Raw genomic sequence first — 26,461 nt, 5'->3', positions numbered from 1 at the left:
TATTGACCAAAAGATTGATTTATGCCCTATTAGAAAATAGTACCATCAATGATTCTCAGCAGAAGACCCACTTCTTCAAAAAAAACTTGCCAAACCATATGTACATAACATACAAACCATATGTACATAACATACAAACCATATGTACATAACATACAAACCATATGTACATAACATACAAACATTTACAATATGTTCAGAAAATATAAAATTATTTGAAATAAAGTTATAATCGATTTTTCAATAATTTTTATTTAGATTGTATTATGAATATTTTTAAGTATCTTTTTTATATTTACAGTTCTAAATCTTACATCGTTATGGATATTAAGCGTATTATGTCAGAATATTTTAAGCGTATTGAACAAACTACGTAACTTATGTTTTTAAATCGGTGACTTCAGACGGTTTTTATACCCCTTAAAGTAGTTGTTCAATATTTAAATACAGGTTTACCCACAAAGGTTGAAACTGTGAAGACGACTTGAAACGTTTACAAAAATGTCGATTCCAAGTTTAGATCATGACTTTTGTCTCGAATGCTGGTTTAAAATGGGATATTTAATGATTTGTCAAAGAAAGGAATGAGTTATTTGCAGAAATTATGATTATAAGAGAAGATATAGTATACATTTTGTACAGTCGTGTCTGAAATCTTATCCTTGACGGTTAACCCTGAACATCTTCAGATCCTTTCTCAATTATCTATGAAAGGATTTCTAGTACATGCAGTATGCCCGGATTTAAACTTAAATTCTTCAATTTAAAAGAAAACACTTTGTGTGGAGTTCAAAAGTTTCGCCCTAAGAGGTGGGAAATCTTGTATTGTGGATATCGAGATCAATGCTTGATTTCGTTCTTTACTGAATCTAGATTATTTCAATTTTTATTCAATATCTAGTGAAGAGTGTCGACAGTTGACAGTGGAAAACCGAACAGCCAAACAGAAGCCAGAGAAATTGCAGATATCCAAAATCTAAGTACCGACTGTGAATATCCAAAATCTAAGTGCCGACTGTGGATATCCAAAATCTAAGTGCCGACTGTGGATATCAAAAATCTAAGTGCCGACTGTGAATATCCAAAATCTAAGTGCCGACTGTGGATATCCAAAATCTAAGTGCCGACTGTGAATATCCAAAATCTGAGTGCCGACTGTGGATATCCAAAATCTAAGTACCGACTGTGAATATCCAAAATCTACGTGCCGACTGTGGATATCCAAAATCTAAGTACCGACTGTGAATATCCAAAATCTAAGTGCCGACTGTGGATATCCAAAATCTAAGTGCCGACTGTGGATATCCAAAATCTAAGTGCCGACTGTGGATATCGGTATCCAATACAAAAGTTCCCTGCTCAGAGCTGAAAACTTTAGAACGGGATATCCTTAATCCTGATCGGTTAATTAATCTGGAGATTAATAACATGAGGAGAACAAGCAATATTTAATCTGGAGATTAAGAAAAAGAGGAGATCAAGCATTGATCTCGATATCCACCATTCTAAAGTTTTCAGCTCAGGTCATATAATTTAATTTCACATGATTTAATTGTTAATTTCTTATCAGGTACTTTAATAAACATTATACAAAATATTGTTTAACTTCAGGTCGTCATTAGTTTCATAATTTCATAATTTCAAGAATAAAGAGAATGAAAAAAAGAAAAAACTATTTTGTAAAACTATGATCGATTGTTGCGTAGAATATTGTAGGCTTTTATTATTCGTTTAGCTCTCTTTTCACAATCTAGAAACTCACCCTAGACAATAAAAATTTTTATCAATTAATCAATAAGTAATAATTAAATCATCCAAGAAATTAATCAAGAAATAATCAATTAATTAATCAAGAAATAATCAATTAATTAATCAAGAAATATCAATTAATTAATCAATCAAGAAAATCAATTAATCATCGATAAATCGAATTTACAAAAAAAATCTATTTATCAAAAAAATTAATTCTCATTTTTATTAAAATAATTGAATTATTCAATGGAAAAGTTTTGGCAAAAAAACTGGATCCCAAACCTTTTAGATTTGTGATTTATTGTTATTCATTCCCTGATGTTAATTTTTTTTTTAATTACTGACCTTGCAGGCCTGCAGGGTTTTAGCAGTTTTTTCTACACTGTCTTCATGATGGTCTTGAAAGGATCTTGGATCAACCCCATCTTGAACGGAGCTCGGATCAGGAATATTCATCCCTGATACATCAGCCTTAAGATCCTAAATAAATTCGAGATTTGGAAATAAAATTTTGATTTTTGATATCCCGAATAGCAATAGTACCGCTCCAGGGGTTAAAAGGGGCGTTGATCATAGAGAGTACAAAAGTGAAGGTAAGAATTTCTTAAAACACCCCCCCCCCCCGCCGGTTCTATTTACTGTAAAAATCCGTTCTCTGATCCGGAAACAAAAGCAATATTGCCGATATGTGTTAGACTTGGACAAGACAAATTTTGGAGGTTGGGGCCCGAGAGGATAATAAGGCGTTTTAGAGTTGATTTTTTGGTTAAATGTAAGCAACTTTTTTGTTAAATATAAACAATTTTTTGTTGAAAATAAGCCAGCTTTTTGTTAAATTAAAAGATTTTTTTCGTTGAATGAAAACGATTTTTGTGTGGAAAATAAGCGATTTCGTTGAAAAAATGCGTTTTTATGTTAAAAATAAGCGATACTTTTGGTTGAAAATTAGCGATTATGTGTAGCTTATTTGGCAGTCACTAACATCTTCTGCAAGATAAGCAATTTTTTGGGTTGAAAATTAACGTTTTTTTAAATAAGCGATTTTTTCTTAAATAAGCGATTTATGTTAAAATTGATTTTTTTGTCGCCTAATCGGGTGACATCCAACTTTTTCACCCGATTAGGCCACATTTATTGCGTAATTATGATTTTCTAATTTAGAGTGTAGTTAATGGTATAGTTTGTAAAATATCCTCAAATTAAAAACGCCCACTGTGGATATCGAGATCAAGTGACCAGGATTAAGACAGCAAAAGTTCCGACCTCATAGTAAATAAATAAACTCACTTTCAGTAGATTGTAATTGGTGTTGAGAATTTCTTTCAATATTTTGGCTCCTTTGTTGGGATACCTAAACATCAAATATTAATATTGGGTTGGCTAGTGTGTGACACCAGTTCTCTTTAGATCACTGAAGTTAAGCACACTTGTCCACAACCAGTAACTGGTATGGTGTCCAGACTGGTGTTCACGGATTTGATTCCCATACTCCAAAGCACCTGTGGTTTAAAAACATCTGAAGCCGACATCTTCTTCAGCAGATATTACCACCTGATGGATGTAGGAGGAAAAAGGGGCGGCTGTCAACAACTCTAGCAGCGAAAGGGTGCATGCTTTCTACTCAACAAGAAAGAAGCTTTCAGTGAATTGATCCAAGTGAATGATGATGAAGAGAGGAAAGGTACCTGGAGGTATCCAATCCGGACTAGCAAATGATTGGGAGCAATGAGTGTGATGTTTCCTGTATGTATGACACCCTTGCCTCATTCCAGTTTATCAGAAGAATTCTCCGGCCTAAGAAGTTGGAATCTTGTCAACCCTCTTCTCAGTATGAATGAAGCGTGCGTGGATGGATAAATGTGCTGCCAGATTACAACCCCTGGTAGATCAATATAAACCCAGACAACACCAAACTTTCGCAATAGAAAAATTTGGGATTTAATCGTAACAACCCAATTATGTCCTGGGTACAAAACAAAATCTGGTTTATTTAAATCAATAAGAATCACGACGAACTAATATTACCAAAGGTTTATGTGCTACTAGTATTCTCGTATTCAGAGTACCAAGGGTATATGTGCTACTAGTACTCTTGTATTCGGATTACCAAAGGGTAACACCCTTCTGCAATACGCTAATCAAATTACCAAAGGTCTATACGCTACTAGTATTCTTGTATTCGGATTATCAAATGTTAACAAGCTTTAGCAATCTGCTAATGAAATTACCAAATGTATATGCGCTACTAGTATTCTTGTATTCGGATTACCAAAGGTTAACACGTTACAGTAATCTGCTAATCAAATTACTAAAGGTCTATACGCTACTAGTATTCTTGTATTTAGATTACCAAAGGTTAACACGTTACAGTAATCTGCTAATCAAATTACCAAATGTATATGCGCTACTAGTATTCTTGTATTTGGATTACCAAAGGTTAACACGTTGCAGTAATCTGCTAATCAAATTACTAAAAGTCTATACGCTACTAGTATTCTTGTATTTGGATTACCAAAGGTTAACACGTTACAGTAATCTGGTAATCAAATTACCAAATGTATATGCGCTATTAGTATTCTTGTATTTGGATTACCAAAGGTTAACACGTTACAGTAATCTGCTATTCAAATTGCCAAATGTATTTGTATTCTTGTATTTGGATTTCCGAAGGTTAAAACGCTTCCGCAATCTGGTAATCAAATTGCCAAATGTATATGCGCTACTTGTATTCTTGTATTCGGATTACCAAAGGTTAACACGCTACCGCAATCTGGTAATCAAATTGCCAAAGGTATATGCGCTACTTGTATTCTTGTATTCGGATTACCAAAGGTTAACACGCTACAGTAATCTGCTAATCAAATTACCAATGTTTAAGCGATACTAGTATCCTTGTACCAAAGGATAACATGCTTTATCAATCTGCTAATGAAATTACCAAATGTATATGCGCTACTAGTATTCTTGTATTCGGATTACCGAATGTCAACACGCTACAGCAATCTGGTAATCAAATTACCAAAGATTACTAAGCTACTAGCGATCTAGTATTCAGTTCACAAATTATAGACACTAGACCAGCAACCTTATGAAAAATTTAAAGATGACCAAAGATTGGAGAGTACAGATATCTATTAAAGGCTTGAATATGCTATATTTTCTTCATTGAGTTCATTGTGTTTTACCAGGTTACACAATCAATAAGCAGGCGTCTATGTTCAGGGATATTTAAGGATCCTTTGGAACGAAATACAAAACCTTCAAAAAAAGAAAAAAATCATAAAATTTCTTTAAAACATTAATTTGATAAAACGTCGTTTTTCGAAAAACTTAAAAGTGTTCTATTTCTGTAAATTTCTACTTTGTTTTTAAAAGCAAAAATTGCAGAGAAACTACCTTTGAAGATAAACAATTTAATTAATCAAAAACATAGATATCTAGTTTATACTAACTCAGACAAAGCTTTTAAGAGAAACGTTGACAATAGGGCATTGTCATCTTTGCATAAGGGGGTCACTTGAAATTACGCTTCCAGTCCCTGAAACAATTTTAACTGCTAGCAAGTATTATATTCATAATCCACCGAACTTTATCAATATATAATTGTTATGGTTTTTATGCTCTGTATATATATCTGTTATGTTCAATATATAATCTGTCAGTCTTCTCTCTAATACGACTGGATCATTGGCCATTGGCCGACATGGCCTGCCAAACAACATGTATATTGTATAATTCAGACACTCTTCTAAATCATTACCTTGCTCGCTTGCTGGCAGCTATTGCCATGGCATGCTGCATCTTCTCAATATCTTCAGGAGTCACCTCATCGCTAGTTCCTTCAGCAGCGGGCAGATCCACAGCAGCTGCTGCAGCCAAAGTTGAATCCACTTCACATTCACCAAAAGTCTTTTTCAATCCAAACTAAAATTAATTACAAGGTTCAGTATTTTAATCAACAAATAATTATTAAAATTTAAAAAGTCGTTTAAAAAGCATTCCTTTGGTAAATAAACTTTATAATTTAATTTTGGCTTTAAATAAATAATGGTTTCATGTCTTCAGAAGGCCAATCTTCAGAATAGTAACCTGACTGAAAAATCGCAGATTTTTGACATACAATTCTAAAAACATTAAAAAAAGTACTATAGATAAATGCAACGTCAGACTGAATATGATAAGAAATGAAACTGTAGAATCATTTCAGCTCAAATTTCCTTTAATTTCAATCAATAAAAATATCTTTAATATCGAAATTATTCAACATCGAAAATATTCAATATGGAAAAATAATCAACATGGAAAAATAATCAACCTGGAAAAATAATCAACATGGAAAAATAATCAACATGGAAAAATAATCAACATGGAAAAATATCCAACATCAAAAAATATTCAACAACTTAGCAAAGTATTCAACAAAAGAAAAATCTTCAACATTGAAATATTTTTCAATTTTGAAAAATCTTAAACATCAAAACATATTCAAATCGAATAAAAAATATTCATTTATTATTATTTGAAAATTCTTCGTAGACTTAACCTGGATATTGTTGGTGAAAGACTGGAGATATTTTTGTTTTAACGCTTTTTTTGATTCCTCCTGTAGATCTAGGGTACTCAGGGCCTGCAGTACATTACTTCAAAGTAAACAAACAAAAAATTGTTTTTTTTTTAATGCAAACTATGGAAACTGTTTTTAAAGGTTTGCAAAACAGGCTGCAAAAAATTAAGTGGGAATATCCCCCTACCCCCCAAATTTAAAAAAAGGGAAAAGGAAAGTAGCATATAGTTCAAATGTTTTAAATAAATTGTGGTGGATTGTTAACATTTTTCGACGTTGAACTCAAAACTTCTACAAATAAAAATTATTGATTTTAAACTAACATTGGAAAGATGAAATAAGTTTAAAACGTTTGTGAACAGGGGCGGATACGGGGGGGGACATTCGACCCCCCTGACACATTCAGGGAGGGGCTTCTCAATAGCATGCTTAAGGGAAAGAAGCCCTAGTCAAAACAGGAAAACTATCTGTCTTAATAAACTAAAATGAGTAAAAAGTTAAAAATCTAGTTTTTTAGTCTTAAGTAATTAATTTTGACTCTTTTTGAGTCTTTTAAGTGAAAAAATCTAAATCCTGTATCCGCCCCTGTTTGTGAAAAATTAAATATGTTTCTTACAAAAAAAGTATTCTTAATTGTTTTTTTTAAATTTTCAATTCAATTTAATAAAATGTCTACTTAAAACCTTGAAATATTTTTTGACTCTGTGAACATAGGTGTCCCTTCTAACAATCTTACTAATACTTATCTTTTTAAGTGATTGATCGATTAAACAAAGCTTATTATCTATCTGCCATTCCAAACATATTTTANTCATGCTTAGAATCATATTTTCAACTCTCGACTATCTATCTATCATGCTTAGAATAATATTTTCAACTCTCGACCAGCTAAAGAACTTTTTTAAGAGAAAATGTAAACCCCAGACAGTTCCTCAGCACAATTTATTTATATTATACATCAAGATAAATGTATAGGCACAGAATTCCTTCTGGACATTTAGGGCTTTAAATACCCCGTTTCAGGCAAATTCTACCACGACAAGCGCACCTTAAAGCTTTTAACGAATTTTTTAGGTAACCCTCCCATGATAGAGCAGCATGTGTGATTAACAACGTACCCTTAAATGCTTTGTGTGAATAGGCAAGAGTAAGATATTCATTTATATAAATAAGTGCTTCTTGTGATATACTTGTTAAACTGAAAAGTTGTGCTTTCTTTGAGACTGCGCGCATTTCTTTCATTAGAAACAACGGAAAAATCAACAAATTATCAACGTAAATATTGAAATATGCAAAGCAAAGCAATAAATTTTTCTTAAATATCCATGCTTGAAGTATTTTCCTTATCCAGTTGTATCTCGAAGGCTTCTATCACAGCTCTCATTAATTCCCCATCATCCACCATTTTGACCTGAAATTTCGTAAATCGATATTTCAACAAAAATTAGAATTCTGAAAATTTACATAAGAATTATACGTTAAAACTCTATTTATTAGATAATAATGTTAAACAGGGCTGAAAGCTGAGAAAATTTACATCTAACGTGGAACAAGTGACGACATATTTCAAGAATGATATAATTATAAAGGACAAAAAGAATCGTCCGAACCCTCTCTGCTGGACTAGCTGGTATTCGGACTACATGGTCCGGACGGATTAAATTGTAATAAATATTTGAAAGGACCAGAACAAGAAAAATTTATTTTTTTATATTATTTTTCTCTGTCCGTCAAGGCTTAATTAACAATCACTAGAAATCCATACAAACAACTAAGTAATTTTCAATTGATGCTGTATATGTGAGGATACAATACAACTGGTACATTTATCAACAATCTATTAAGTGTTATACACTATACAGTGCAACCGAAAGGGTTCAGTATGCTGTACTGAACCGTACTGTACTGTATGCAGTACTCTAAAATATACCCTACTTAATATATTAGCTAGAAACTATAGTGTACAAAGGGATCAGTATGCTGTACAGAACCGTACTGTACTGTATGCAGTACTCTAAAATATACCCTACTTAGCTAGAAAACTATAGTGTAGATCAGTATGCTGTACAGAACCGTACTGTACTGTATGCAGTACTCTAAAATATACCCTACTTAGCTAGAAAACTATAGTGTACAAAGGGATCAGCATGCTGTACAGAACCGTACAGTACTGTATGCAGTACTCTAAAATATACCCTACTAATATATTAGCTAGTAAACTATAGTTTACAACGAAAATTTGGCGGTCATTGTAGTGATGAAGTTCAAAGTTGTTCAGTTAAATAAACTTTTAGAATTAAATTTGAAATGATGAAAGATCTTTAATTTAAAGATATATAAAAGGAAATAGGTATCGCCAGGACATTTTAATCAACTTTTGAATTTTTCTTTCTTATTATTAAGTATCTATTCAAATATATATAACATTCTATATATTCTACTTCTAATCAGGTTCTATACTATGATCCATCTATTGATGTACTACTCAGCAAATAAATTTAAAGGGAGAGAGACTGGCTTGACAGGGTAGTTGAACTGCGGTATTAAACAGAAAATATCTGGATTTAATAAGATTGAAGTTCTATAAATGCTAAAAAAGACCAAAAATAAAAAATCATGATGAAGGATATAAAATTTTTGTAACATTTTTCGTCCGGGTTATTGAATAACTTAAAAAAAATCGAAACAATTATGAGCAAGTCCACGGATTAATCCCTCCTTGTGATTTAAAAAAAAAAATTGAATTTTCGGTCTTATGTAGAAATCATAGATCCCAAAAACGCTTTCTGCACTCTTACTTGGACTCCCATACCTAGCCAGTCACTCCTTTTCAGGTTGAATATAGATGATGGTACACATGATACTAAATTACAAATTGATACAAATAACATTTGAATCTCGACACAATGGCTTGACTAGTGATCCTAGATGATTGGACAGTTCTCCGGTGGACGATATTTTAATCATCGTCTATTAACCGGCGGACAATAAATCAATCGTCATCTGTACTCTCCTCCGATGACTCCAGCTCTATCCTGGCGGAGAGCTGGCTCCGCCCAGCCACCGGGGCGGAGGTACTCTAAAATATAAAAACAGTTACGACTAACCTTAATTTAAATACTAAACCTGGTAATAATTAAAAATAAAATATAAAAAAATCCCCCTCCTCTCCCTTTCTCAAAACAAATGAATTTTTGAGTGGTTGTGTTTGTGACATTACTCCTGAATTATTATTATTATTATTATTATCAAAATAAAAAATGTAAAAGTGTCCAAGAATAGTAAAATGGTTTCATAACAGTTTATCAGTTAAAAGGTTGTTAAAACAAAGGGGTCCCTTTGAAAATCAACCCCCCCCCCCCCCCCTGTTAGGCATGTTTGCCCAGAAGTTTTAGGTTTTTTTGCTGAGCTTTTTTGGAATGAGTTTTAGGGGGGAAAAATGATAAGAAATGATAAGAAGGGTTGATACATTACTTAGTCACGTCAAATTTTTCATGAAAAAGATAAATTCTGCTAAAATATATACCCCGGATTGTAAAGATTAAACCTGTGCAATTTTTCTATAATAGTTCAACCATTCCTCTGTCATCTGAGCAACAAGTAGAGGGGGTCGAGCTATCGTCTGCTGAGCAACCATTATTCCTGGATAATTTGACACTTTAGAAATCAAGATTTGAATTTAACTAATTAACCTTTACCAACCATTAATCAATCCACCCAACTATCAGCAAATCAATCAATCATCAACCAACACACCCGAAAATCAATCAACTAACCAACCAACCACTCAAACAAACAACCGCTGAACCACCCAACCAATTACTCAACCACTCAAACATTCAACCAACCACTCAACCACTCAGCCACTCGACCACTCAACCAACCTCTCAACCAACCAACCAACCAACCAACCAACCAACCAAGCAAGCAAGCAAGCAAGCAAGCAAGCAAGCAAGCAAGCAAGCAAGCAAGCAAGCAAGCAAGCAACCAACCAACCAACCCACCAACCCACCAACCAACCAACCAACCAACCAACCAACCAACAAACCACCAACCATCAAACCACCCCAAAAACTATTAAGAGCCCAAATAAATTTCAAATAAACGACTAATCCAATTAACCCACACACCTATCAATCAATCAACCAAACAATCAACCAACCAATCAACCAACCAACCTTAAAGCTTTTCGACAAACAACCTTAAATGGCGATTTCTTAATCAAACTTTCACCGCATAATTTATATCCTGTACTGTCATATCAAAATGTAAAAATAGTTTTATCAAACCTGCTTCTGTTATACCAACATCCATCCACTGTTTCAATATTTCCTCCTCTCTCCCTACCTCACCCCTAAATAAAATAACTCGTAATAAATTTTTATAATACAGAATACAATGTAAACTGTATTGTACACCGTACATTGTACAGTGTGACTGTGAAGTATAGTATACCTTGATGTAAAATGAAGGGGTAACATCTCCTGTTCCCTTGAGACAAGGGGTAGATATGCACAAACAGTTGGAGGGGTGAGGGGTGCAGCTCCACCCCCTGCCCCACCACAACTAAGGTCAGGTTCAGGGGGAACTAACGCACAGAAGTGGCCCCTGGTGTACCCCAGAGCAATCGGAGACCTGAATTATTACATTTAAAATATTTAATAGCTCATCAAACCAGCAGTAGGTCGGATAGAATAGCATCTTATGATCTTATATCCTAGCAGCATAGAGAAAATGTCGTCGTCCCCAGTGCAGATTAGTATTGGGAGAACTCTGGTAAAGAGGGGGGGGGGGGGGTATAGGAAATTAAAACCCAGAGGTGAACATTGTTAAGAATTACCAGAGAGGAGGAAACAATTTTTTGATCTGGGGGAAATGAATGAAAAGTTAGAAATCAAAAAGTAAGTTCTTTATCCTTTTATACTTTGTATCTAAATATTCATTAATCTACCCCAAAAGTAATTTAAATTCAGCGAATAAAACCCTGACAAAAAGTATTCCGCTCCTCGCAAACATAAAAGGAGAGGGAAAAAGCGATTTTTCAATAAATTAAACACCCCTGTTAGAACCCAGTTTACCGTTTACCTGTAGCAGAAACCTGGATCCCACAGGAGAGGTAAATAAACTCCTTCAAACTTTGCGTACCCGAGGTTCTCACCCCGCCAGGACTTTACGTACTTCACCCCGTACACAATTATAGGTCGGCGCAGTACATGTGCCAGGCAGAATATATGCGTCTGCTCTAGACTAGCTCCAGGCTGACCAGCCAGACTAAATAGAAAACAAATTAACTAATTAAATTAAATTAAGAAATTGAAACATAAATCCAACAATAGTTTAGCGTGTACACTATACACTGTACAGATCCATTTCACTTAAAAACTTGATTTCAAAGCTACCGGTTAATTTAATTGCTTTATCTTGAGGTGAAAATGTTGTCTCAAAACTCTAATTTGATTTGATTTATATATTCATCAACTGAACATAAAATTGATTAAATGAAGTCTCGCTATTCCATCGTTTCATGGGTCTCGTGCCACTATCTGTCTATACCATCTCTTGGAAGAGGAAGCATAGAATTTTCCGAAAATAAAAACCTCCAATCTACATTCAAACGTAAATTAAATCTTTGAAAAAGCAGACTTTTTTAAACCAACTTTAACGCTAACCACTTTAACCGCAAGACGTTTCCTGGCAATGAGTAACCATAAGTGTGTTAAACCCCGACCAACCTGAGAAGGTCTGCCCAGTCCGAGTCCCACTGACTGTCAGCCAATGAGAACCCGAGTTCCTGAGCTTGTCTAGTCTCCCACTCCTTCCAACGGGGATTAAATCTAAACAAACGGATTAAATGTTTATCAACGAATAAAGTAAACGAACCAGATTAAATGTAAACGAACCGGATTAATTGTAAACGAACCGAGTTAAAAGTAAACGAACCGGATTAAATGTGAACGAACCGGATTAAATGTAAACGAAAAGGATTAAATGTAAACGAACTGGATTAAATGTAAATGAACCGGATTAAATATAAATGAACCGGATTAAATGTAAACGAACCGGATTAAATGTAACGAACCGGATTAAATGTAAACGAACCGGATTTAATGTAAACGAACCGGATTAAATGTAAACGAACCGGATTAAATGTAAACGAAAACTGAAGTAAACAAAAGAGATTTTATCTAAAAAAAGAGAATTAAAACGGGGATAAAGTTAGTTCAAATTCAATCCTAATATTTTACAACGCATCGATTAAATAAAATTAATTTACATGGTGAAAAAGGTTAAGTTTTATAAAGAAATTTATTTTTTCAATTTAAATCTAAACTTTTACTTTATTTTCAAGAATTATATAAGGGGGGTTGGGGGCTATTTACTCTCAGGAAAAAATCTAAAATTGGGCATCCTAAGACAAGTTGTCCCCCCCCCTTCTTTTAGATACTAAAAACCCCCCCAAAATACACATTTATTTTCCCAATAAAATCATTTATTTTCCCACATTAAGCAAATAAAACCTTAAAACATTTTTTGTGAACCGCGCAAACATAGATGAATTATTTAGTTATCATGTAAGAGTTTTCTTAAAAATAAAAAAAACTATTTTACTACTTTATGGTAAATGCGCTTCATCTGTAATCCTGAAATTTTAATAAACCAAACAAAAATAAAATACGTACACATGTCCTGCTTCTGTTAAACTATCTGCCAATGCTCTTCTTAGCATATTATCCCTGTCAAAAACACCCCAGGTCGCCTGAACAGTTAAAGTTTTGTAGCAGCCAATTGTCGTCTTCCTCCAAAAGTAGAAATGCAGGAATCAAAATTCATAAATCTACAAACTCTGTAATAGTTCTGTGCTGGAACCAGATTTAATAGATAGGACATTTAAAACTACGTGAACTGAATTGAACCGCTTCTCTTCAGCTTTAACCCGGCGCAGGAAGTTACTTCTCCTATTCATTAAATCTGGTTCCTCTTGACATAAATATGGACAGTAAATACTATGGTCTTGGAAATGAAAATAACAAATTCTACAATTAATTCCCATGTTTTTGGAAAACCCTTTATTTTAGGGAGTGTAAGCGTAAACTCAAATGAATCTGAATGCAAAGAAAATATTGTTGTTTTTCTAGATTTAACAAGTATTTATTCTAATAATTCCTTTGAGTTTCATGCATTATAAATGCGAAAAACCAAAATTGAAAATAATCGATTTACAAAATTAAAAACACTGATCTCTTATACATACTTGATCAGACAAAGCCTTGAAGGGTACTGAATTGAATCGGGTATTGCTATCAGAAACACTGATCTCTTATACATACTTGATCAGACAAAGCCTTGAAGGGTACTGTATTGAATCAGACAAAGCCTTGAAGGGTACTGTATTGAATCAGACAAAGCCTTGAAGGGTACTGTATTGAGTCGGGTATTGCTATCAGAAACACTGATCTCTTATACATACTTGATCAGACAAAGCCTTGAAGGGTACTGTATTGAGTCGGGTATTGCTATCTTTGCAAAGAGTTACTTAAACATTACGCTTAAAGTCTCTTCAATTCAACGTAAGGGAAATATTTGTTAACCAGAACTTTTTTATTTATCAGAGACGTATTAAAAATAATAATTAACCTGTAATGCAGCATCTAGCAAACAGTCTCCTGCAGACCGGTTCCATAAAGGGAACAGTCTGCTTCCCAACACATTAGTTATCTAAACATATTTATTATTATTTTTCAATGAGATAAATATCAACGCTTCTAGATGCTGAAGCCAGAAACGTGTCCATTGTCAACTAGGTGAAGCTCTCGGAAGAAGATGTAACTTAAAACAGGCTGTTTGCCTCAGACAGCTTTATGAAGAAGATGTAACTTAAAACAGGCTGTTTGCCTCGGTCAGCTCTATGAAGAGGATGTAACTTAAAACAGGCTGTTTGCCTCGGACAGCTCTAAGAAGAAGATGTAACTTAAAACAGACTGTTTGCCTCGGACAGCTCTAAGAAGAAGATGTAACTTAAAACAGGCTGTTTGCCTCGGACAGCTCTAAGAAGAAGATGTAACTTAAAACAGGCTGTTTGCCTCGGACAGCTCTATGAAGAGGATGTAACTTAAAACAGGCTGTTTGCCTCGGACAGCTCTATGAAGAAGATGTAACCTAAAACAGGCTGTTTGCCTCAGACAGCTCTAAGAAGATGCAACTTATAACAAGCTGTTTGCTTGGACAGCTCTAAGAAGATATAACTTAAAACAGGCTGTTTGCCTCGGACAGCTCTAAGAAGATATAACTTATAACAGGCTGTTTGCCTCAGACAGCTCTATGAAGATGTAACTTAAAACAGGCTGTTTGCCTCAGACAGCTCTAAGAAGATGTAACTTATAACAGGCTGTTTGCCTCAGACAGCTCTAAGAAGATGTAACTTATAACAGGCTGTTTGCCTCAGACAGCTCTAAAAAGATGTAACTTATAACAGGCTGTTTGCCTCAGACAGCTCCATTTATGAAAAATTTTCAGATAAGAAATAATAGAATGATCTGAAAAGGAACCTGACGTGAAACCCGCATTCAGGGCACAGCTAGAATTTACAGCGAACGAAAACGTTCGCGAAAAGAATTTGCATTTCGCAACCTTTTCGCGAGATTTCGCATTTTTTCGCGAAAATGAAAATTGCGGAAACGATGCAAAATTTCGCGAAAACTGTTTTCACGATATTTCGCGAAAATAATCCGCAAAAACCAAGCCTTTTTCGCATTTTTTTTTCGCGAAAATTTAACTTTTTTCGCGTAACAGATTAAAACGAAATTTTGCGAATAAAGCGAACATTTTCACCTTCTCGTGAGCAACCGAAATGCGAAAAAATGCGAAATTTTCGACGAAATTTTTTTATCGTTTAAGATACATACACGTTATATCAATGAACCCTGGAAGTAAGCGACCCGGTGCAGGAACATATATATATACATGTGTCACATACGTCACGTAGCATAATGCTAATCCATGCCCAATGCCCAATGACCACTTTCCTATTCTTTAATAATAGATAAATCAATTAAATCTTTTAAAAGATATTTTATCTCATTTGGCACAAAAAATTGTTTTGTAGATAAAAAGCAAAGTATCATTTTTTTACTTCTTTAAAATTATCATTTTGCAAAGGATCTAATTCTATATTTTCCTTTATCCTTTCATACACTTGAAACTAGTATGAATTCTAATAGATCAAAGAGTGAAAGTTTGGAATATTAAAGGTTTAAAACGTCAGATTGCAAAAATTTATGAATTATAAAATTGTTGTTACTTGCAAACCTTGAATGTTATTTGTTCCTCACCTCTTCACTCCAGTTTATACAAAGCTCACTCTCCAATTCTGCTTTAGCATCCTTATCCAGCAGCTCGTTGTACAGTTGCTCCTATACAGTGTACAGTGTACAATGAACATATTTAATATACTAGCTGAAGGGCCCGGCGTTGCCCGTGAAAAAAATTCAAATTTTTTAGCCTTTAACACCTCCTGGCCACCCATGAGTGTCCACAAAAAATTTCAGCCCAATCGGTCCAGCCGTTTGGCCGGCTATAGGCAACATAAATATATACAAATGTTTTGTTTTATTATATAGAAGATAGATATATACTCGTTGCACAGTTGCTCCTGTACAAATATAATATATCCTTGTTTTACAATTTCTCCTGTACATAAATAATATAAACTCGTTGTACAGTTGCTTTCGTACATATATAATATATACTCTTTGTACAGCTACTCCCGTAAATATATAATTATACTAGTACAGTTGTTCCCTTACAAATATAATATATGTACTCGTTGTACAGCTGCTCCTGTACATCATTATATACTCGTTGTTCAGTTGCTCCTGTACGTATAGCCTCGTGGTACAGTTGCTCATGTGCATATAAAATATTTCCTTATTGTACACTTTTCATGTACATATGTAATATAACTCGTTGTACAGTTGCTCATGTACACATAAAATATATCCTCGTTGTACAACAACTGTGTGCATATAAATCCTAGTTATACAGATGGTGTACAAATATAAAAATATATACATGAGCAAAGAGCTTTTTGTATAGAATAGTTTTGAACCCCTTCTCTAAAGCAATGAAGAAATATATATACAACTGATATTAAAACTAATAGTAGAAAAGGTTTAATGTAATAAATTATTGCATGAATAAATGAGGGTAAATAGTATCGGTGTATGGTTTCAGTTTAGCAAGGGTAATGTTCTAAGCATAGATGAACGCAAATTTGACAACGGTACTCCAAATCTTTGTCCGATCAAGAAACTTGGCAGATATTTCCATTAATAATAAAAATGTTCCTTCGTGGTTTCACTTTAAAAGCGACACACATGTGACTGACTAGGCCAATGCCAATGGAAATTCACTTTCAATTTCAAAAGCAGTCCCTTTAAGATTACCTGGACATTGCGAGGCAGATCCTCTAGTTCTGGTGGAAGTGTATAGGTGGCGCAGTCGGACAGATAAAAACAGGGAAAACCACCTTTACGATGCCTGAACACAAATATAAAATTAGTTTTATAAATGACGTTCATAAAAACAAGTTTTATTTTTTAAACCTATAAAGGAGAAGAATGCAAGATGAAATCTAAAGATTATGCAATTCACCTAGCTACGGCTTGCGAAATCAGTTGGACAGTTGCATACTAGTTGATGCACTGCAATTAATGATGTTAATCGTTTTAAAAAACAATCTTTTTTTATAAAAATTATCTTTTTTGAAAACAATCGTTAATGAAAATTTGTTCACTAATGTATCTGAATTTTATTACCATTAATTTCAATTTTTTTCAGGATCGAAGATTAGATTATGAATGTAGTCTTAATTTTTTTATCGAGGCAAATAACCAGAATGTTTCTGACCTCGGATTTTCTAATTAAAAAATGTATTTTCTCCTTAAAAGACGAAAGGTCTTCGTTAACAAAGATTCGTAGTTAACGGTCTTTAAAGAAAAGTCGTTTTCAAAAACCATAGCTTTTAAAAACGACCCTTTATAAAAACGAAAAACGACAGCTTCTAAAAAAATATTGTTTTTAAAAACGATCGTTTCGTGTTATTTTTTTTCTTCGTCGTTTTTTAACCGAAACGATCGTTTTCAAAAAAAGTGAAAACGTTCCATCCCTAACTACAGCTAAGTTTTTTTTTTAAAGAACAAGGAAAACAAAATTCCTCTAATTAACAGTTCTAAGAAAGGTTCATGTTAGCAACACATTGATTGAATATTTCTTTTAATTGAACATTCATCTAGCAGCTGATAAAAATATTATCTTCCATATGTCGTTATAATTTTAAGTGACCCTCCATTTAAAAGCATGGCATGCCTGATTCACAACAGTACCGACGAACCCGTTGATTGATCAAGCATGTTTTTGCAGCAGAAATTCATAACTCAATTTAGAGAAACCAAATCTAATAATAATCTGTTTTTAAAGAGAAAAACAAGGAAAGCTTATTCAATTTTCATTCTTGATCAGAAAAAGCTTTTTACCGTTTTGAATCGCACATGTTCATTTATAAATAAGTTTCAATTAAAATTACGTCTACAATTTCTTTAAGGAGTGACAGAGAAAAGGCCTCACAACTCTTTGATTATGATAAGGAAAATTTCAAAAAACGTAAAAACTGGTGAAGGGGGTTACTCAATAAAATGAGAGAGCTAGCAGTCTTCTGATTGATACAGCTAGGTCTGGAGCTACATATATTCTTCTATTAACCTGAGTAAGGTTGCTAGGTGTCTTGTGATAGCTACAGTTAGGTCTGGAGCTACATATATCCTATTACTAACCTGTGTGAAAGCGCAAGTTGTCTTTTGATAGCAGCAGATAGGTCTGGGGCTACATATATCCTTCTACTAACCTTAGTGAGAGAGCTAACTGTCTCCTGATTTCGGCAGCTAGATCTGGGGCTACATATATCCGTCTACTAACCTGAGTGAGAGAGCTAGATGTCTCCTGATTGCTGGCAGCTAGGTCTGGAGCTACCTATATCCTTCTACTAACCTTAGTGAGAGAGCTAACTGTCTCCTGATTGCGGCAGCTAGATCTGGGGCTACCTAGTACCTATATCCTTCTACTAACCTGAGTGAGAGAGCTAACTGTCTCCTGATTGCGGCAGCTAGGTCTGGAGCTACATATAGCCTTCTACTAACCTAAGGGAGAGAGCTAGCTGTCTCCTGATGCGGCAGCTAGGTCTGGGGCTACAAATAGCTTTCTACTAACCTAAGTGAGAGAGCTAACTGTCTCCTGATTGCGGCAGCAAGGTCTGGGGCTACATATATCCTTCTACTAACCTAAGTGAGAGAGCTAGCTGTCTCCTGATGCGGAAGCTAGGTCTGGGGCTACAAATAGCTTTCTACTAACCTAAGTGAGAGAGCTAACTGTCTCCTGATTGCGGCAGCTAGGTCTGGAGCTACATATGATGGTACTCGTTTCACAGCTGGGTTACTCAACCCCTCCATCTGGCTGAGTAGTGTTGCTAGTAGATCCTCCCTAACAAGCAAGACTAGGTTAAGGGGGCGCAACATCAGGTTTAGTGAGGGGGGGGGGCGGATTGAGAATTTACTGGATATTTCCTTATCCTTAAATTATATGCAGGGTGCTTTGAAAATTCTTATTTCACAAGAAGGGGACGAAATCAAAGGGCTGAAAAGGGGGTTGGGGGGGGGCTGAGATATTGAATGATTATAACCTGTGATATTTGATTGCTAAATGAACCAAAGTATGACCAGGTTCAAATATACCAGGTCTACCCAGCATACCAGCCTCACCTTGGGTTAACTTCCTAAACATTACAGGATACACTAGTTCAGATTACAGCCTTCCCACCCTCTTAGTTTACTATTCCTTTCCCATCCTAGTAATTATGCACTGCCTTTCCACCTTCGTAGTTATACAATGCCTTTCCATCCACTTTTTTAGAAGATGAAATTTTTACAAATATGAAATGAATTACTTTCACAACAATGAATTACATTTAACGATTGTATACCTTGCGAGTTAAAGCATGATTTAAAAAAGAAATTACTATCACTGAAACAACGAGATTGGAATAAATAACATTAAACGTTTGTTTAAGCGAACATGGTAGACAGTGTAAGAGAATAAGGGGTTTGAATCAGAGGCGTATTCATGGACAAATTTCCTGAATCCTGAATTTCCTGGTTTCATGAAGTTTAGGAAAGAAATCAAAAATAAATGGTCTCCATTTTCCAACTAACCTGGTTGGATCTCCGCCTGAGTTAAGATACGCCTCCACAGGGCAGATATCGCCTTCAACCACGCCCATACACGCAGATACCCACGCCCAGTCAGTCTCACGCATTCGTCGCCTAAATAAATTCATAAATTCAAACCTCGTTTTCATTTTCACCAACCTTACCTTTCCAACCCAGCTTCTCCTTTTAAATATCTCTTTCTTAACTTAATTCTTAACTTTGATTCCCTATCAAATATCTCTTTTATTAAAATATTCCCAATCTTAGTGACACTTTTGAATATGATTTACAAATCAATCATCTCCCCTTTCAACCTTATCAATAAGTTACTAACTAGATTTCTCTCTTCAAACCTTACATCATTCCAAAATTCTTAAGTTTTCCCTTTCAAACCTATCACATTTCATACATTCACTCCTCAGTATACCTTTTCAACCCTATCTTAATTCACAAATGTACAACTTTGTAAACCCTTTCATTTCAAACCTTTTTAAGATCAAAAGCCAGTCCCCTTTCAAACCTATAGATAAATTGACAACAAATCCTAGTGAAGCCCCCTCTTTTAAAAGTTAGAACCTTATCACAGATTATATTCAGAAGGACTGTAAGCCTAATTTCGATGCAAAGATGACAATGGCTGATTCACAATGGCACACTAGAAAACTTTATCTGATTAATACTGTGATAGATATCGACGTTTTCCTAAGATTGAAAGTATTTCATTCTAATAATTCCGATATTTTTCCTGTAGAAGAAATGTGGAAGTCGCTTTTATAGAGAATCCAGTATTGCAAACAATAATTTTTGGATATCATAGATTAACCATCAATATTTAATTCATACTGGATCAGACAAAGCTTTTAGGGTACAATTGGAAATTGGGCATTGTCATCTTTGCATGGAGGGTCACTTGAAATTACGCTTACAGTCTCTTATTGTATATTTACCTGAGCTGACGAAGTCTCTTCTCATATTCTAGATTATTAGAACCTGCTGCCCCAGCCACGGATCCAGACCCTGAACCTGATTGGTCTGGGGTCCACCGATCTCTGGACTCTGCTAGGGAGGTCAGGCGGTTGTCTAAACTCTGATTATCTGCATCGTTGGTGTCAGCCTGGTTGGTTCGTTTGTTTTCGGAAGCACGACGGACAAGGCCAGATTTTATATCTGTACTATGCCGGATTAGTTCCGATGAGTTTTCTAAACCCTGTTGACTAAGAATGTCTATTTTATTGTCTGAACTCTGCCTACTTAAGTTTCGTCTGTTTTCCAGACTATGCATGGCGGAGCTGGCGTCTAGTCGACGCATTGACGCACCTGAAATATTAATTATTAAATTATATATATTTATTTATTTATTTATTTATTTATTTATTTATTTATTTATTTATTTATTCATTTATTTATTTACTATATTATATTAAGTAAAACCATAGTTATCAGTAAACAATAATACTTTTTTGATTTTCAGACATATCCTCTCTTTTTTTTTTTTTTAAGAATAATGACAAAAAATCTGTCTTTAAGCAATCTTTGGGAAAAAATTTAATCATAATTCAATCAAAATTTAATAAAATGTGGAAATAAAATCTACTTTATTTACTCTACAGAGGTTTGGTCCATCACAATCCCCGAATTTTAAATCAATCAAAATAATTGATATGCTTTCTTTCTTTGCTTTTAAATAGCCTTTAATCATGTAATAAACCTGTAAATAACAAAAATTGTATTGTAATTAATGAAAAGTATTCTTCTGATTACTAACAGGACATTGTTTCAATTGGACATCAAGGGCAGCACTATGCGGATTCATAATAAATACTATAACATACTGCAGTACCGGTAGTTTACAACAAATATTTTCTCTCTTATATTATAAAATTATTTTTACCAATTTTGTTTTGTATAGGCAAGGACGAAAAATGTTGTCCAATCNTAAAAATGTTCCAAATATATATATATTATATACCCCTGCAAATATATTCTGCAAATGATAAATAACCCTATAATCAAAAGGAAATGTTATGAACTGATCCAAACCACTAAAAAGTATTATAAATAATAGAATATTGCTTGCTTCGGTAATTCTTTATAGTTTTCTTTTCAAAAAAAAATTATTTCACTCGATTCTTTGTAATCAATAGGTCACCAGGGTTTTATTTGATTTATTATGTTCCAATAGGAGAACAAGCACATTTTGCTTAAAGTAAAATTTTGTATATGACTGGCTGAAGTGCCCGACGTTGCCAGTAGAATTTTAGAAACACTTAGAATTTTGAAAACAAAATAAAATTTTTCTAGCCTCTGTTGCCGTAACCCCGGGGTAATTAAGGGTTCCCGTTTGGCCAGCTATATCTAACACATATAATAAATATATGAGCGAAGAGGTTTATTTTTATTTAGGCTTTTCACTGATAAAGCTGTTCGTTCATTGTTTAATGTTAAAAATGGTGAAAAATATTTTTTTTTGTTAGGAAGTGCCCAAATTATCGAAAATTGTCATTTAATTCATCATCAAACTTATATTTTTCCAATCTGGAATCACAACAAATCTAAAAAAAATACACCATAGTTAGTGGTTCCTCCCTAGTGAAGTTAATCATTTATTTTCACCTTCAGGGGAAGGTGAGTCTCTGGCAGGGGTTGGATCAGGTATTCGTTGCTCAGGGGCTCCAGCTAAGGATACAAGGGGGTCAGGGACGTTCTGCCCCTTTACAGTGGAGCACAGGACACAGCGTAGACTTCTAACAAAAATACTATTATTATATCTAATTCAATAACCTAACAGTTAAAGTAACTATATTTAAATAATTAAAATTACAAAATAACTAACTAACCGTAGTTTAAATAATTTTATGACGATGTTTTAATAGAAAATAAATTTTAGTATTCTGAACATTCCTTTTCAACGATACTCCCCATCCAATAAAGTTTTTTTTATAGAGAGGGGGGGGTATACAAATTGCACACTTTCGCGATATTCTTAAAGGGAGCGAAAAATGAAAGGGGGTATAGGCTTAATGCGATAAAAAAGCGCTTTTGATCGCTACTAATCTTACGTCTATCTGTTGCGTCTGTAAGGTGAAAATTGTTAAAGACGTCTCATACCGAAGAACGCAGTGTCCATACAAATTGAGAAAATTGCAACAAACGACTTAGACCGTAAAAAAATCAATTTAATTTCAAACAAATCATTCAGATATTACAACCTATACTCATCGATTATTTTTCGCCACATGTATACATAGTTGATTTTTCATAATATGTTTTGATTGTTATGATCTAAGAGTTACATTTATTCCTTTTTCGAGGATTTTTGGTAATGAAGACGACATTTTCATATTTTCCAGGAATGTTCGAAAACAAGTTGTAAGCTAAATATTATTTTAAAAAACAAAATCAAAACTAGTATGAAATACCAACTATATACAAATGTGGCGAAAGATAATCGATGACTATAGGTTGTAATATCTGAATGATTTGTTTGAAATTAAATGGATTTTTTTACGGTCTAAGTCGTATGTTGCAATTTTCTCAATTTGTATGGACACTGCGTTCTTCGGTATGAGACGTCTTTAACAATTTTCTCCTTAAAGACGCAACAGATAGAAGTAAGATTAGTAGCGATAAAAAGCGCTTTTTATCGCATTAAGCCTATACCCCTTTTCATTTTTCGCGAACACTCCCTTTAAATCATCAAAATAAAATAGATTAAATATAATACATCCTTGAATCACCTAAAATAAAACAATTAAAATATGAAATGCTACAATTGGGATAAAAAAGTGAAAACAGATGTGACGGTCCAGTCCCTTCCCACTTAAATTTAACCAACATAACTGCATTTCAGTACAAAAACAAATTTAGGTGTTAAGAAAAGGATTTGAAAGTTTGATTGGGGGTTACCAATACTTTTCCAACCCTTTTTTTGCCCCCCCCCCCATAGTTACCCCTTTGAGCAATGAACTTTTAACATGAAAAGCTTAAGTTAAATAGATAAACTTTAAGATTAATCGATTCAGAAAGAAACAAACGAAAAGTCTATTTCTTGTGTTCCATTATTTTTAATTTTTTAATAGTTTCTAAAATAAAGGTTAGGTTTAAATTTTGATTGATCCGAATCTCTCCATGGAGCAAAACAAGAGCGGATCCTGGTCTTGGTCCTGATCCTGATCCTGGTCCTGGTCCTGGTCCTGGTCCTGGTCCTGGTCCTGGTCCTGGTCCTGGTCCTGATCCTGATCCTGATCCTAATCACTGTAAAAATCAACCAATTTGTTCTAAATGGTTACCTTGGCCAGTTAACGTAGGTACAAACCAGACACGCCCACTTCGCTGAGGAGGAGGGGGCGGGACTTAAACTCGTCTCTGCCGTAGAGTTGTTACCTAAATAAAATTGAAAATACTTCTGTTGTCTCAGCCATTGTAAAAGTAAACATTGTGAAGGAAAAAAGTTGTAAATGAGTTTGTAATTGTATAATCACTCATTCCTTATTCACTCCTTCAGTCAGAACTAATTAAATAAAGTAGTTCTGTGCTCTCTAGAGAAGATCAGCATACCTTACATTAAAGGGTTAGTATCAGTTACATTTAGCATACTAGCCGTTATCTTAAAGCGTAAGCGTAATTCTTAAGTGGCCCTCCATGCAAAGATCAATGCCCGATTCTCAACAGTACCCTTGAAACCTTTATTTGATCAAAAATGTGGAAGATATTGTTGTTTTTATAGGTTAAAAGTATTTAATTCAGATAATTCCAATATGCCTTACTGCAGTAGAAATGAGCAAGTCACTTTTGTAGAAAACCCAAATATAAAATAACAGTTTTTGTATATTATAAAAATGGATATCTAATTCATACTTTACCATGATAAAGCCTTTAACGGTACGGTTGCAAATCGGGCATTGCCATCTTTGCACGAAGGGTAATTTGAATTTATGCTTACAGCCCATTTAGCCAAGAGTCCTACTTCAAGGAATCCAACTCATTAAAGGGAGTGACCGGTGCATCCTAATAATGTTCTTTGGGGGACGATAGTTTGGCCGCTAAATGTCTAACGTTAGATTTTCATTATGATAGATTCTCAATACGCACACAGTCGTAGGCGTCCTCTGGTCGTTAAATCGTCGTTCGTGGAGGGAAAAAACAGTGAAACCCTAATTTCGTTAAAAAAATATAGCAGACTAGACTACTCTATACCTGTATTGGTTGGAGTTACTGATATATGAAGAGGTTGCAGCTGGTCAGCTAGTGATCTCATCGCGTTGGCACGGTTCACATTTGAGATAGTAGCAGGGGGGACAGGGGAGCTGGAAGGGGGCAGAGGGGAACTACGGGGAGAACCAGGAGAGTTTCTGAAAACATGAGAAAAATTTGGAATTTTAGTATAATTGCAATTATCCAGAGGGTCATATAGACTCTTCTGGATGACCATTGTTGAATGTACACCCATTTCACCCCAAAATACCACTTAACCATCATGTAAGACACATAAAATCTGTAACAAAGAGTATCAAGTCCATCTTAATTCATAAAATTTGCCACTTCTAATGTCTTTGTCCATAAGATCTGCTACAAAATCTCTAGTTGAACCTCTGCAAAAGTCGTTACATGCAATGCACGTGATTTCGTACTTTAATTAAAAATCCATCTTTCATAATTTATATCTCAGAAACTGGTTTTAAATAAAAAATACTGTTCAACACTACTGATTTATCACGTTGAAGATTTTTGTATTTTACATAAATTGATTTCTGAACTTATCTTCTTACTTTTAAAAATACAACACACACTCTTTACAAGCAATGATATAGTTTAATTGAAGAATGTTGAAAACTTACATAACAGGATAATCTGCTTTTAAAGTAACAATTCACNTCCTGAATTTATTCTCTCATATAAGGAAAAAATTCAGTTGGATCTCATTTGGGATTGGTTGAAAAATAAAATAATAATAACCCGATGTTTATGGTGCATTAAGGCAATTTAATGTTCAATATGGTAAAATTGTTTAATAGTACAAGTTATACCCAGAATACTTGAATATATTCAACGGTCTGTCCAAAAAATAACCGAAGTGGCAGCTAAAGCCTCGGAGGAATTCCATAACTTATCCTCTCCCACTCCCTACTTGTTAGTTAATAAAAACACCCTCTCCGCATGTTTTATTGAATTTCTATTATTCACCTTCTCTTATTATGTTATACGGAGAAAATGTATAATGCAATAAAAAGGTTTATTTTCTTTGTTTTAATTTTACTCTCGATAATTGGAAAATTCTTCCTGCTCCATTCGTGGAAGGTGAGGGAAAACTAGTATGAAATACCAAATATATACAAATGTGGCGAAAGATAATCGATGACTATAGGTTGTAATATCTGAATGATTTGTTTGAAATTAACTTGATTTTTTACGGTCTAAGTCGTATGTTGCAATTTTCTCAATTTGTATGGACGCTACGTTCTTCGGTATGAGACGTCTTTAACAATTTTCTCCTTAAAGACGCAACAGATAGAAGTAAGATTAGTAGCGATAAAAAGCGCTTTTTATCGCATTAGGTTTAGATTATATTTATTTACCTGGAGAGAGATGGGGAAACCTTCTTCCTAGGACTCAAGCATTGAGTACACCGAATAGATCTAAATAAATTACTTCTGAGCTCAAAATTTAAGACAGGGTATTTTCATGAAATTCGGTTTCGAAACCCGAGGTTCATGAATGGGTTAAGTCGATTTTGTCGATATCTTATTCTTATTCGATATTCTCTTAAACTTCCGGCTGGGTACAGTGTAGAGTGTACAATGTACTGTGCAGTGTACTTTGTACTGTACAGTGTACTTTGTACTGTACAGTGTATACTGTACGACGTAAGTATCAGGATAAACTGGTAAAA

General features: G+C 34.2%; 2 protein-coding genes and 1 long non-coding RNA gene across 6 annotated transcripts; all 3 read right to left on the bottom strand.

Annotated features, from left to right (window-relative positions):
• Positions 1-232: 232 nt before the first annotated feature.
• LOC111709772 (uncharacterized) lies at positions 233-1,542 on the bottom strand. The gene is made up of 2 exons (XR_002766937.1): positions 1,502-1,542; positions 233-1,365 (listed from the first exon to the last, which is right to left on the bottom strand). It is a non-coding gene; the product is annotated as an uncharacterized LOC111709772 (long non-coding RNA).
• Positions 1,543-1,611: 69 nt separating this feature from the next.
• Positions 1,612-8,362, bottom strand: LOC111709771 (uncharacterized). Of its 2 annotated transcripts, none has more exons than XM_023483676.1 (6): positions 7,659-8,362; positions 6,296-6,379; positions 5,513-5,676; positions 3,040-3,103; positions 2,098-2,232; positions 1,612-1,763 (listed from the first exon to the last, which is right to left on the bottom strand). In XM_023483676.1, the coding sequence occupies exons 1-6, from the start codon at positions 7,719-7,721 to the stop codon at positions 1,686-1,688; spliced, it is 588 nt and encodes a 195-aa protein (XP_023339444.1). In that variant the 5' UTR covers positions 7,722-8,362; the 3' UTR covers positions 1,612-1,685. The 2 variants fall into 2 exon arrangements, with proteins under 2 accessions (XP_023339444.1, XP_023339443.1); XM_023483675.1 differs by having other exon boundaries at positions 6,296-6,383; positions 7,663-8,153.
• Positions 8,363-8,605: 243 nt separating this feature from the next.
• LOC111709770 (ubiquitin thioesterase trabid) lies at positions 8,606-26,252 on the bottom strand. 3 transcript variants are annotated; one of them, XM_023483671.1, is made up of 19 exons: positions 26,148-26,252; positions 24,769-24,923; positions 23,862-23,955; positions 22,186-22,316; positions 20,520-20,889; positions 19,576-19,686; positions 19,047-19,139; positions 18,719-18,847; positions 16,759-16,852; positions 15,646-15,726; positions 13,952-14,032; positions 12,997-13,073; positions 12,049-12,150; positions 11,402-11,587; positions 10,772-10,951; positions 10,606-10,670; positions 9,864-9,958; positions 9,129-9,395; positions 8,606-8,833 (listed from the first exon to the last, which is right to left on the bottom strand). In XM_023483671.1, the coding sequence occupies exons 2-18, from the start codon at positions 24,827-24,829 to the stop codon at positions 9,309-9,311; spliced, it is 2,037 nt and encodes a 678-aa protein (XP_023339439.1). In that variant the 5' UTR covers positions 24,830-24,923; positions 26,148-26,252; the 3' UTR covers positions 8,606-8,833; positions 9,129-9,308. The 3 variants fall into 3 exon arrangements, with proteins under 3 accessions (XP_023339439.1, XP_023339440.1, XP_023339441.1); XM_023483672.1 differs by having other exon boundaries at positions 8,606-8,829; XM_023483673.1 differs by having other exon boundaries at positions 8,606-8,797.
• Between the last annotated feature and the right edge of the window lie 209 nt (positions 26,253-26,461).

Source organism: Eurytemora carolleeae, unplaced genomic scaffold (assembly GCF_000591075.1).
Source record: "Eurytemora carolleeae unplaced genomic scaffold, Eaff_2.0 scaffold835, whole genome shotgun sequence".
NCBI classification, from domain to species: domain Eukaryota; kingdom Metazoa; phylum Arthropoda; class Copepoda; order Calanoida; family Temoridae; genus Eurytemora; species Eurytemora carolleeae.
The sequence above is the reverse complement of the archived record's forward strand: the minus strand, read 5'-3'. Positions and strand labels throughout refer to the sequence as shown.